Raw genomic sequence first — 13,801 nt, forward strand, 5'->3', positions numbered from 1 at the left:
GAGTGTGTGTGTAAGCTACAGTAAACTACTTGGGATGAGTCATAGTAATAACACCTACAGAGGAAAACCACATGGGAGGGGTTTAAATAGGCGATATGGCAAAACTAATAGATGATCAGATTACAAAACACGGCACATATTCAATATTTTGTCTGCTGAGGATTTTACGAGTCAATACAAAAGCAAAACGGTTACAGAAAAGACTTTTTTGAATTCCAGTGTTTATAAAAAATTCTGTTTAAAAAAAAAAAAAGAAGTTATCTAACAGTTAGACAATTTAGAAAGTACATATAATAACAATCACGGGCTAAAAAGCATTGTTTTTTTTTTAAATGTAGATTTTATTTGAAAGTGTAAAGCCAATGGATGATCTGTAGGACTCATCTTAATTTTTTATTTTTTTATTTTTTTTAATTCTAGTCCTGATTATACCTGGCGCTTAGTCAGATGTAAACGATACCACGGTAGTGATTGCAATTTTATTAACAAAATATTATGCAAAAAAAAATAAAAAATGAAATAGCTATACGCTATGCTACGCCTAGGCTATTACTCCATTCATTTTTTTAAAATAAATTAAATTAGTAAAAGTAGTTTAAATGGGGCACATTTATGAATTACTCTGGTACATCTGATACCTCCATGTTTGACTTGTTTTTATATCCCAGTGACATCCTGCTCGTTTTGTTCAATAGTTCAGAGGTTCTCAACCTTTTGTAACTAAAGCCCCCCCCCCATCCCCCCAGCCTCCCCTATCATGTGGCAAAAAAAAAAAAAGAAAAAGTCGCTTAAAGGGTCTGAAAAGTCGCTAAGATGGCAACACTGGTCTGCACTGACCGCTAGATAAAAGCCAGATAAGCTCTGCCTCTCCCCAGCAAAAAGAAAATGCAGAGGGAGGTAACGTGGGGTTTTCCATTTATGCACATTCTTTATGAAAAGCAATAAAATACACCGAGTACACAAATAATGCCCTGTGTGTTTTTTTTCTTGAAAGCAATTTGCGCCCCCCTCCCGAACGATCCGCACCCCCACAAGGGGGCACGCCCCTATAGTTGAGAACCACTTCAATAGTTGATTAATTTCTCTGCTGCCTGCCACACTCACACTCACACACACACACACACACACACACCCACACCTCTTTACACTCAGGATCAGGTCACACCTTAGACACTGTTACGTTCAGTCAACAGTGGCGGATGTCAGATTGTTTTATGGAAGAAACAAACTAATTGACTCACTAGAGACGTTCCTGGCCGCATACTGAAAAGTATTTGCCCTTTAGACTGTCATAAAAAAAACTGCTATACAATACCTTGACTAGTCTGTGGAGCGGAAAACATGGACATTTCCACTCAAAAACACTGCGGTTAGGTTTTTACTAGATTCCTTCGTGCGCAAGTAATTATCTGGATGATCAATTTTACTTCTGATCGAAACTTTTTTTTTTTTTTTTTTATAAATAACAGTACTTTTTTTTTAACCTATTTTCGCCACCTTTGCCCAATGCTGTATTCAATAAGCTGTACTTGTAAAACAGAAAAGAAAGACACAGGAAGTGACAGGAAGCAAGAGGGGGTAAAAAAAAACAACAAACAAACAAACACAAATCTAAGGTGATAAACAGAGCCAGACACAGAGCAAGACAAAAAGGAATCTTACTCTGCTGTTGTAGATGATGTGTTGCTGCGGGCAGCTGTGGTTGTGAGTGCAGAGTTCATCTCGAGCGCACCAGTGGCACGGCCACTCGCTGCTCACACACGCCATGCACCTGCAGCAAGACGGATGATATTACACGCGCACAAACTCGCTAACATCTGTCATGCACCCGAAGCGAGAGGACAGCGATCCCATTTACATACAGACGCACGTCGGCGCACCCGCAGCACCGGCTATCCCATTACGCATTTAAACACGAGATAATGACTGGTGTCAGATAAACTCCCCGAGTTATATTTACTCTTTCAGAGCTAAATCCGATCCAATTTACCTCTAGGACATCATTGAATACTGGGGATCTGATACGCGATACGCACAAATACATGGCAAGGACAGTTAGTACGATCTGTTTCAGTTCATTTCCTACTAATTGGTTACTTAGTCCAGAGCTGTTCACTTTCCTGTTCATTTAGAGAGCATCATACTTTATTTTTTCAGCCTAATCTTCCTGTACTGAGGGAAAAAAAAATAACTTTTCGTGAACACTTATGAATTCTTCAATCAAATGTAAGCGCGTTATCCTGGTCAGGGTCACGGTGGAGCCGGAGCTTATCCCAGGTACACTGGGTGTGATGCGGGAACACACCCTGGACGAGAACGCTAAGTCCACCACAGGGCACCACGCACCCATTCACACACTCGTGCACACCTAGAAGCAATTTAGATTCGCCAAGCCGACCTACTGGCATGTTTTTAAAGAGGTGGGGCACATGGAGAGAACCCACAAGGACACCTGGTGAATATGGGAACGCTCCACACGCTGAGGATCGAACTGGGGGAGCTGTGAGGTGTATCCGTTTTTTAATTTTAATTCCTCAATTGAAAAACGGGACTGCTTTAAAATAAATAAATAAATAAATAAAAGGGAAATGTGTAATTGTGCATTATCGGATGTATCGCAACGTTCCGTGCAGCTGCATATTTTCAGGGCGGGTTGAAATTCAATAATTACACTTAAGACTTCCTTCAGAACTATTACATAACTATAACTGACTTTCATGTTCTTTTCTCAGTACAGGCAAATGGGACAGAATTCTGATCTGCGGTATTTCCACATATGCTAGAAGTCATAATGATAATGATAATGAGAATTTATTAATCACGTATACATTACAGCACAGTAAAATTCTTTCCTTCACATTCCCCAGCATGCCAGGAGGTTGGGGTCAGAGCGCAGGGTCAGCCATGATACAGCGCCCCTGGAGCAGAGAGGGTTAAGGGTCTTGCGCAAGGGCCCAACGGTGGCAGCGCCGGGGCTTGAACCCCCGACCTTCCGATCAGTAACCCAGAGCCTTAACCGCCAAGCCACAACTGCCCCCCAGCCATTGCCCTGCACTCGCACTCTATCCAAGTGATGGATAGAACGCGAGTATTATCAGTGTGTGGTTATTATGAGTAAATGTGTGTGTGATTATGAGTAAATGGGTGTGTGGGGATGTGTGCTCTTACGGTGAGGTAGCGTTGAGCTTGCCCACAGCCCTGCAGTCGTAGAAAGTGATATTAGTGTCAGAGACGGTCACGTTTCCAAACATCAGCGCTAACCTGATAGTCATGTGATCTAGATTGGGGGGTAGGGGTGTAAAGAGAGAGAGAGAACATCATAGAGTCAAAACAAGTCTACAAAACCACTAACAATCACTAAAAGAACTGACGGTATCTCTGATCTCAGACCACCACCACTTCGCTGTCCTAACACATCTGAAGTTACCACAGCTGATGATGGGTTTCATAATGAGCGGATGAGTCAAGAGTGTGAGCGGGGAAGAAGAAAAAAGAAAAAAAAAAAAAAAAAGCACGAAACTTTTTCAGACTGTCAACATGAGTTCTATCAGCCTTATCTCAAACCGATGATACGGATGTCTGCAGGCATGCAGGGAATCGCTGTTTGCTAAACTCTATCAGTGAAATCCGAGCCTGTGATGTTTACTGCTCGAACATGCCTTCTGGAAATTCTTTTCTCTGAGGAATCCGTTTAAGATTTACAGAGCGATGTCGCAGGTTGTGGTTTTTTTTTTTTTTTTTTGGTTGTTGTTTTTCTTTTGCTTGTGCTTCTGTTGCTAACGTAGTTATTTATTTATTTTTAACATAAATTTAGACCTCTGTCTACGGAAATGCCTCATTTCCACGGCATATCCCGTTTAAATTGTGTAAAAACACCCAACTGATTATTCCCTAGTGTGGATTTGCATGTTCACGGGCCAACAGAAGGCTGGCAGGCTGAAATTTCCTAAGTAAGCACAACGATCAAAAACACTCACCGCTGCCTGGTGGACTCGGAGGGAGGCGTATAGGTGGCGGTGATTGACAGGTGATTCTGTTCCCATTCACAATGGCAGGTTCAGCGGGCAAAGTTCCAAAAGCGCAAGACAGAGACTCATCCTCAGACAGCGCTGGCAATGGCAGCACCATGAAAGAAACCTGCGAGAAAAGAAGAAGGCAAGAAACGTTTTTTTTTTTTTTTCCTTTTTCATAGTATAGAACGTTGCCAAGGCTGCAGCTGGGAATACTAAGCAGAAATCGAGCCAGAGTTTTTTTGGGTTTTTTTTTTTTCCCCAGTGAATACCCAGAATTCTTTTTCCCCCCACCGTGACTGCTTCCACGGTGGCACGCAAACGCGAGATATTCAGATATTCAGTGTGTGTTGTCAGGCTCCTGAATTCAGCTGGGCGTGTGTAATGAGTAAATTGGGGTGTGCTGAGGCAGATTGCATGTCAGACTGTCTCATGCTGACTGACAACTAATTCCAGAACTGCTCATTACTACTGGCTCCGGTCAAAACACTGACACGGTTTACACTCTTTAAAAAGCATCGTTTTCGGGCATTTTAGTAAATACGGTGTCATTTATACGTGCGCGTGTGGGTGCCGAGATGTGAAACTCGAAATTAAATGTCAAGGGAATTCACCAATGCAGGCGAGCGGATTTAATTGAACTTCTTACCACGGAGGTGTCCAAGTCTAGATCGCTCGCAAAACACGACAGACATGACAAAAAGAACCCGGAGCGGCAAAGTTATACGGATAGGTTCTTCATTTAGTACCGAATAAGAAGGAAGTACTTTATTGTACGGCTTCACAAAACGACCAACATTTAGATACGTCGAAGCTCGTATCGTTCCTGTTTCACACTTTAGTCCTACTCACACGGCATTACGTCGTAATATGAGATAATGCCATCTTTTACCAGTGCTACCTAGCGACTTTCTTTATCTGGAAATCCAGTGTCTGGGTTTCTCTCTCTCTCTCTCTCTCCTCTCGCCCCACTGATTCTAGCTCTCTCTCGCCCACAGACACAATTCCATCCTAGACTACTGACGTATGCCCTGATCGTCTCTTTTCTGTGATTTTATAAGAAGAGATTGCACTGGAGGAAGTGATGTCCACCGTGACATCCCGTATCGGATCATTTTTCCAGAAAATATCCGACGGACGCTCTAAACGTCTCTAAAAACTCGCAGTCGCTACGCGTCGCATCACTTATTCTCCGGCCTGTCTTCACCGAGAGCCGAAAGAATGCGATCCTGCGAGCTGATCAAAACTGTCAGAATGTCAGGCTGTAAAGATAAAGATAAAGATAAAGATAAAGATCTCACGGCATGCTCGCATGACTGCAGCGTTCTATAAATAAAGCACTAATCTTATAATGGGATCATGTTGTTACCATTTGTTTTAAACTGAAGCGTTTTAACACAAGAAGGAAAACGGGGGTATTTTATTACAGACATGAATGCTGACTGAATAGGAAAGTATGGACAAAAAATAAAATTGGTTCTCTTTTGTATCGCAAGAGAATGTGAGTTACGCGGATGTTTCATCAGACCAGCAATTTGTCAGTGGGATCAAACTCTATTATGGCTGCTTCTTAGCTTCTTAGTCATTTGAGTGAGAGAGAGAGAAAGAGACAGAGACAGAGAGAGGGAGAGAGAGATACTTTTTTCCTTTTAAAACTAGAAATATTGAGCTAACACAACAGCCTCAGTTTGTCAGTGTGGGTCATTTCCCATCATCATCACACTGAAGAAAAATCCAAGTCGGTCCTGCTGCCCGGTGCACGGCCCGTGATATCACCGAGTTGATAGATCAGCTTTCTCGATGTCTTTTTTTTCCCTTTGTAAGGTGAAAATCTGAGGAGTGTTTGATCGGCTCAGATTGGACTGGAAAGTTTGTCTTCGTTTCAAGTGTTATTGTAAGCGACTCTTTTTTTTTCCTTTTTTTTAATCCTCTGAAATTGAAACTGAAAAATACCATCTGGATGACTGCATGGTTGGAGTACGCTGCATTCGTTTCATTTTAAAAATCACAATAAAGAATGAATGAATAAATAAATAAATAAAAGAAGGGAATATTTTTATTTTCTAAAGAAGAAAAATATCGACCCTTTACCCGTTTCACCACAGAAGTCTAGAAATCAAATATTCATGAATCTAAATATGATACAAAATGCCTACTGGGGTAGATTTCAGCATGAATAGAGCCACAACCTGGAAGTAGAATGAATAAAACCTGTGCTCTGGAACCTTCTTCAATTTTCATTAAAAAAAAAAAAAAAAAAGGTGACGAAATTGAAATCTGTGTAATCAGAAACAGGTTATAATAGTGTTAAACTGCAGCACCTGGAAAATCCTTCTGATTTATTCAGCCACCGTGTCGTCTTCCTTTTAAAAAAAAAAAAAGAAGCACGATGTCATCCGTACCAGGCGCTAACGGCGATCTTTAATCGACTTTCCTCGCGACTGGCGACTCGTTAACTGCTGATACGCATGCGTGTCGTTCAAGTTCATTCGTTAACTGCAGCCTCATAATGAATCTGTAACGATGAAAAACAAGCGAGGGAGAAATCTGACCGCTTTTTCCTAAGAGTTATTAGTTTTAACGGCATCGCTTTCGCATGTCTGAAAAATTAATTGTGCGACGTACGCAGCCCCTTCATTTAAAAAAAAAAATACAAATAATAATAATAATAATAATAATAATATTAAATACACCATTTTATTAGATGTTTTCAATAAACGGTTTTTTCATGTTCAAATCCCTATTGATTGCGGTGCACTACAAGGCCAGAACGCTCAGTGTGGAGTGAAACAGTAGGAGTAGGCCACCTGGTCTGAGCTCAAAGTGTAGCGGCATCCATCAAACGTGACGGTTATCATTATTATACACTTAGAGCATGTAAACAGCGACCGGATGCATTCAGTGGCACGCTCAGCCCCGCTCATTTCTACCAACGTCCCTGCTGTGTTAAAAGGCACCATGCTATTTCCCCGTCAGTCTCGTCCATCACGGTTTTGCCAACAAACACATTAATATCATTAACTACGACGCCGCAACGTACACGCCTCGAAATCCCAAGCGTAGTAGAATTAACTGGAATAATAGTGTACGTTCTCCCTTTTGAGGGGATCATTTCAGACGCTCTGCACGCCTAGCAGACTGTTTCTACCCTGATAAACAAACTATTCTACTGCACGGCCTGAAGGACTGGCTGTAGTAGCGTTTTACGTGATTGCGCGAATGTAAATGTTGATACCGAACTGCCAAGGCAGTGCCAGTTTTGTGTTTCCGATACTCACGGCCTAGTAGCAGCCCGTGCCACGATGCAGCAGTGTTTAACCTTATCTACACGGTGCCAGCGTGAGTCCGTATTCAGCCTCCAACCACTCGGCTACACCCATAATCCGACTCGTTCAATTCAGCCGTTTGGCAGCAGATACTGTTTAGTCACTGAGATCAGTGTGTACAAATAGAAGCTCTGGTTAAAAAAAAAAAAAAAAACCGATGTAGAACAAATAACACTAATGATGAAAAGAAAAGCGTGATCCTAGAATATTTTCAGTAGTGAGTAGGTAGTTTTGCATGCAGCCCGAACAATCTGTTGATAATTTGACCGAGGTCTCGTACATTATAAACAGCCGTGTTTCAGGTCCATTCTTTTCATCTCGCAAATCTCTACTTGGAGCAACTGCAAAGTGTGGCTGCATTGCATTCTGAGGCACAACTGCTAACCATTAACTCGCAGGAATAACAAAAAATACAGCATCAACTCACAACACTAAACACATCACAAATATTTCCAATATAAAGATACACTATATCGCCAAAAGCTTTTGGACTCCTGACCATCACGCCCATTTTTGGTTCTTCCCCAAACTGTTGCCGTAAACATGGAAGCACACAATTGTGTGGGATATCTGTCTTTGTATGCTGTAGCGTTACGATTTTCCTTCACAGGACCAAACCTGTTCCAGCATGACGATGCCCCTGTGCTCAAAGCGAGCTCCATGAGGACACGGTTTGCCAAGATCGGAGTGGAAGAACTCGAGCGTCCTGCACAGAGCCCTGACCTCGAACTGAACTGAACACCTTTGGGATGAACTGCACCCCAGACGTCCTCGCTCTGACCTCTACGCAAATCCCCACAGCCACGCTCCAAAATCTAGCAGAAAGCCTTCCCAGATGAGTGGAGTTTATTCCAACGGCAGAAAAAGGGGGGAAATGGGACGTTCAACAACTATAGTGTGTTCTTTTCAGTGTGGAGTTCTCCTTTAAGATTATTTAAAGGATGTTTTGCTCAGACTGACATCATTCGTGAGTCATGTTAAAAAAAAATATATACGACCGGTGACTAAACGCTGGGCTTACAGACTGAATCACTGCTACTTGGATAAACAGCATGTACGTTTTAAACGCGCCTATTATGGTTTTGAAAAGTGTCTGATGTTGTTTTAAAGCTCTCACATGCATCCGAGATCCAAAAACACTTTGACGTGCTCATAATTTAAATTGTACCATTACCTTTTTCCCCTCAGTGTCACAAACGACTCGTTCAATGATTCGTTCTAAAGGATTCGTTCTAAACTCCTCCTTTCAGAGAGCATACTCTGCTCTGATTGGTCAGATGTCCCAGTCTGTTGTGATTGGTCTACCGCTGTCAGCGTGTTTCAAAAAGGAAACGCCCACTACCGTAACGAGTTTCAGCTCCGCCTGTCAGCGAGCAGCCGATGAAGACCAGAGGCGGGGCTTTTTATTACAAACCTACGTAGGTTAGTACAGGAAGTAACGCATGGAATCACTAACGACTCGATTCAGCTGTTCAGAATCGATTCCTTCTGTTGCGAGTCGATAACTCCGTTCGTCGTGCGCTTTGACTTTTGAAACATTGCAGACGTTTTACATTCACAAACAGCTCTATAACACACGACACGAAAGGGAATATCTGAAAAACCCAGAATAGGTGCACTTTAAAGAGTCCGTTCAGAATCTTCAATCAGAATGAATTCATTCCAGATTATGAGCAATGTACTGCATGTGATCCTGTGAGCTGCGGTGCGAGTGTGTACCTGTGTCTGCTCCTCCCGGCTCTGGATGGCTGGATCCAGACTCTGGATGGACACACACTGCCGATCACGACCGTAACTCCAGAGCCAGTGGTGAGGCTGGGAATGCCGGGCACACTCTAGCTTCCGAGTACACCTGAAACACACACGGTGATGTGCAAAAGGGATCACATCAATATGGCTGTATGGATTGTACAGAATCCATTATGCATTATGGATAAATACTGCATTTTTGAGAGCAACGGAGTGGAGAGGTGGAAAAAAAGAGCCGTGACGGGTGAAAGAGAAGGAACAGGAGGATAATATGAGAAAAGAGGAGAGGGGTAGAGAAAAGACAGGAGGCTCACCTGCCCTCTAGTGAGCACCATCCGCAGTAGGGGTCTCGGACAGAGAGGCATGAATGACAGTCTGAATGCCTCTCACACTGAGCTACTGGCAAACGCGTTACCTAGGAAACACACACACACACAAACAATTATGACACTGAAGTGACTCTCTCGGTGTCAAATATGCCATGTCATGAGCAAATCATCTTGAAGAAAGTGTGTTTCCGTAACAATTGCACAATTTCTAAATTACAAGCTCATACTCTCACACGACTCCTAATGTTAGCTCTGGGAGTATAAAATGATAGGATAATTAATATTTGAATACTTAAATCAGTAAAGCAATTAAACTGGAAATGCTATCTGTAAGGGAATTTGACAGCCCTAATCTCCGTATCTCGACTGCTCCTTCGTGATCCGAGACGACGGATAGCCTTTAGCCGCCGTGATCAGTAGAGCAGTTAGTACGATTAATGATGCGACTCACAATCCGCTCGCGCACAGCGCTGAGGGTTACGCTGCGCACTACGGCACCAAGAAAAACCTCTTCTTGTGATACTCTGCGGTCTACGTATGAAGGACGTGAGACACTTTGATAAGTCTGGTGTTTTCACACATTTCTGTTAAACGTAGGTTAACACTAAGGGGGGGGGGGTGCTGGCTGCAAAGATTTTTTTGTGCTGATGAAAGGGGAAAAAAGCAGCTCGTGTGAAGCATACACTGTAACCATGGTGATGCGGTTATCACTGACTTCTGCCTTACGTTTACTGTTCATATTTATTTATATTATTATTATTATTTGCTTTAATTAGGTTTTATTATGCACCATTTAACCGAACTACGTTAAAGAGTGACAATTAGAGACAATTAAACATGAAAGTGGTATTTGTCGTGTAATATCAGAGAATTAACTCTGGACGACAGTTCCCAGCAGCCACTGCCCCTCACTGCATCACGGTCACATGACCACCTGCGCCTGAATCACGTTCATGTTCACGAGCACTTAGGCACAGTTTGTGCTGCACGCCTCGTCTTTTGCGTTGGTCTTGCTGCTGTGTTTATGGTCTTTGTTTTATTTTTATTCCTAGCCTTAGTGATTTTTGCCACTTGTTCGAAGCTCCCGTTTTGTGTTCGGTGGCGTTTGTATTAAAGCGATCTGCACGCGCGTCCGTCTCCGCCTCTCCTGACGCATCCTAGCTCGTTATATTCACTCGCCATGTTTAAATGTCACTGCCTGGTTGAAAATACAAAAAAACAAACAAAAAAACTGAAGTCCAAAACTGTTAAGATATTTTCTCGCAATTACATTTTTTTCTAAAGGTAAATCAGGGAAAGATCAGTATCGCGTAAGTCTAACTAACAGCAAAATCTCACTTCTGAGTTCTGCTTTGCACACCAGTGACGATTCTTTAACAAAGCAGTTTCCCCTCAGCTGCAGACACTTGTATGTGTACCTGTGGTCAGCGGCTGTAAGTGGGTCAGAACTCCCACAGGATCGCGTGTAATATACGGAGTAAACACGGCGAGTGTGTACACAGCCCAGGGCCAGCAACATCACTCACACACTGGCAATAACTGCAACTTACCTCTATTACTTACTGCTGTTTGGAGCCGCGTGCGTGTGTGTGTGTATGTGTGTGTGTGTGTGTGTGTGTGTGTGTGTGTGTGTGTGTGTGTGTGTTTAGCTGAACGTACCTTCCTCTCAGTCATGATGTAAACACTGCGTAAGGTGGAGTCCAGCAAGAGGTCAGGGTTAACGGAGCTCTGAGGGTCCACCATCACCGAGTCATACTGAGAACCTGAACCATTCACGTGAACAAAGACCTGCACACACACACACACACACACAGCCATACTGTTCATCAATAATGTTTGTGTAGACAAACACCTGCCCACACATGTGTACACCCACCAAGTCACAATGCCTCAACCATTTGTGCACACACACACACACAAAAACATACCGAATCATACTAAGCCCCTGAACCATTTGCGCTCGCGCACACACATACTGAGTCATACTGAGCCCCTGAACCATTTGCATACACACACACCAACCATACAGTTCATCAATACTGTTTGCGTAGACAAACACCTGCCCACTCTCTCTCTCTCTCTCACACACACACACACACACACACACACACACCAAGCCACACAGTGCATATATACTGTTTGCATACTACTGAGTCATACACATGAAAAAACACCTGCAGTCACACACTCACTGCTCTATGGAGGACAAACTAATCCGACAATAACACACCACACAAACACTCACATTAGAACCCACAACGTCTACACACAGCGTCTACACACAGCATCTACACGACAACACTAAATCTGACAACTGTGCATTAAAATGTAACGGCAGCATGTCCTTTTTAACTGTGCTCTGCTTCTCATACATACCCGATGCATTAGTTTACATACTCACACCAGTCTCAGAGCGCGCGTGTGTGTGTGTGTGTGTGTGTGTTGTGTGCACATACAGGGCAGGTGTGAGGCTGGAATGAAACTAGCCGGAGGAGTTCGATGCTGTAAACAATCGTGTTTGGACGTTAATATTTTATTCAGGCCTGGAGCTGCTGTAGCGGCTGTCGCGCCTATCTGCCTACCCACAATGCACCGAGGGGGGGCCAGCTCCTCCGGGTCCAACACTCCTCACCAAGATAAGCCCTCTCATCTCTTTTACATACACAAATGCAGAGGTACCCAAACATGTAAACACATACATATACAAGGGGTGTAACCATACGCTCGGCTCACGATACGATCACGACATTTTGAACAAACTTTTTAAGAATTAAAATTTTCAGTAACAATTTTCAATGACTTTCTTTGTTGTCCACACAACGTAAATCATTTACAATATTTCAGGATTTAATTGAAACCTTCTGTATGTAAATGAACAACTGACGAGGTGTGTCACCGAACAATAAAACTGAATTTTAACATATATTTAGAATTGAGATCGCTGAAACCTAAGAGAGAACTTCTTAAAGCAGTAAAAGTGCCAAAAATTACAAAATAAAAACACTGTGTTGCTGTGGCGTGAAACGCAGATGGAGGGCAGGGAGTGATTAATAGGAAGAACCACAGTGCCTATGTTTCGTATCGTTTACAGTTGCTCGAATCGATCGGACCGACAAACCACAAGGAGCGTTTCACGTGTACCAAAAGTCGTTGTTCATATGGAGGGGAAAAATGCAAGAGACTGACTGAAAAACGCAGGAGAAAGTGGCTTGTAAACCTGCGCCTGCGTTATCTGACTCGGGAGGAGCCGAGTCGGATAACGCTCGTGCGTGCAGTGACCACGTTGTCAATGGTACGTTAATACGACGTTTATGTAACGTTAGCAGCTTCCGTACTTTGTAAAGTTAAAGTAATTGTTCGGCGATGATCCGTGCCTTTAGTGGCGTTTCGGCGGACCGTTGAGATTGGTTGACCTGATAACGTAAAGTAAACGACCGTAACGTTAGCATCGAGAGGCGCGGCAGCGTTGAATGTTTGTTGCTAGGTTAATCCACAGGACAAAATAAAGAAAGAAAGAAATGCCGCTCACCCGGGTGAAAACCAAACGATATTCGGTGTGGAGCACCTTGGTACGGAGGTCGCTGACCCAACCACGAACAAAAAAGCTGCATACCTCCATACTTTTGTATGCTTTTATTTGTTTTCTGGAGTACAAGGATGTCTGGAGGACAAGGTAATTGCTGATGTCTACCGCCTCTGTGGCAGGAAAGTATTTCAATTCAGTAGAAGAACAAAAAAAATCAAATAATAATAAAAAAAAAATTCACTCCTCTTCATAACATAAGGATCACGTCCAACATATGTTGTGTTTATACCTTTCTCTTGCAATAGTGTCTAAACCTGTACGGTACGGACTTTCCTCCATCTCGTCCGTTCTGCTTTTCACTTCCTGCCCTCGGCCGTCTGAATTTCGCGCGTCGTCACGCTCACGTGACTGCAAGCGGGCTGCAGGATAAAACGGACGTCGTATCGTAATACAAAAATCGCCGTGACGCTACGATAACTTGACACTACGTTACATTTCTGCATCGTGATATATCGTACCGCGATACATCGTTACGCCCTTAACATAGACACACATAGCAGAGCTATCAAATTCTGCATTTAGGTTTTCAATTATTTAAAATATTGCGCATCGGAAAGCGTTTGAAATCCTTTTTCATAACGCCACAGACAAAACAAAACACCCAAAACATAAATAAAAAGTAAATGCGTGTTCTCGACCGAGTACAACGTTCTTAACGGACTGTCAGATGTTATTCCTCACTGTGGCCAGTGAATGTAGCTGTAATGTAGCTGAACCTATAGTGTAACTGACTAACAGCACATGATCACGTGACATTTTTTTTTCCATTTCTGATGGAAATTCATTGATGAAATTCATCGC

At 42.9% G+C, this 13,801-nt stretch overlaps 1 protein-coding gene across 3 annotated transcripts in view; it reads right to left on the bottom strand.

Annotated features, from left to right (window-relative positions):
* Nucleotides 1-13,801, bottom strand: part of plxnb3 (plexin B3) — a 115,132-nt gene that overhangs the window by 30,391 nt on the left and 70,940 nt on the right. For all 3 annotated transcript variants that reach the window (XM_053625688.1, XM_053625689.1, XM_053625687.1), the window contains exons 4-9: nucleotides 11,074-11,202; nucleotides 9,400-9,500; nucleotides 9,056-9,188; nucleotides 3,978-4,137; nucleotides 3,169-3,277; nucleotides 1,663-1,771 (exon numbers count right to left, since the gene is read on the bottom strand). In XM_053625688.1, coding sequence (XP_053481663.1) covers nucleotides 1,663-1,771; nucleotides 3,169-3,277; nucleotides 3,978-4,137; nucleotides 9,056-9,188; nucleotides 9,400-9,500; nucleotides 11,074-11,202 — 741 coding nt within the window. The remainder of the gene's footprint in view (nucleotides 1-1,662; nucleotides 1,772-3,168; nucleotides 3,278-3,977; nucleotides 4,138-9,055; nucleotides 9,189-9,399; nucleotides 9,501-11,073; nucleotides 11,203-13,801) is intronic.

Source organism: Ictalurus furcatus, chromosome 5, assembly GCF_023375685.1.
Source record: "Ictalurus furcatus strain D&B chromosome 5, Billie_1.0, whole genome shotgun sequence".
In the NCBI taxonomy this organism is placed as follows: Eukaryota; Metazoa; Chordata; class Actinopteri; order Siluriformes; family Ictaluridae; genus Ictalurus; species Ictalurus furcatus.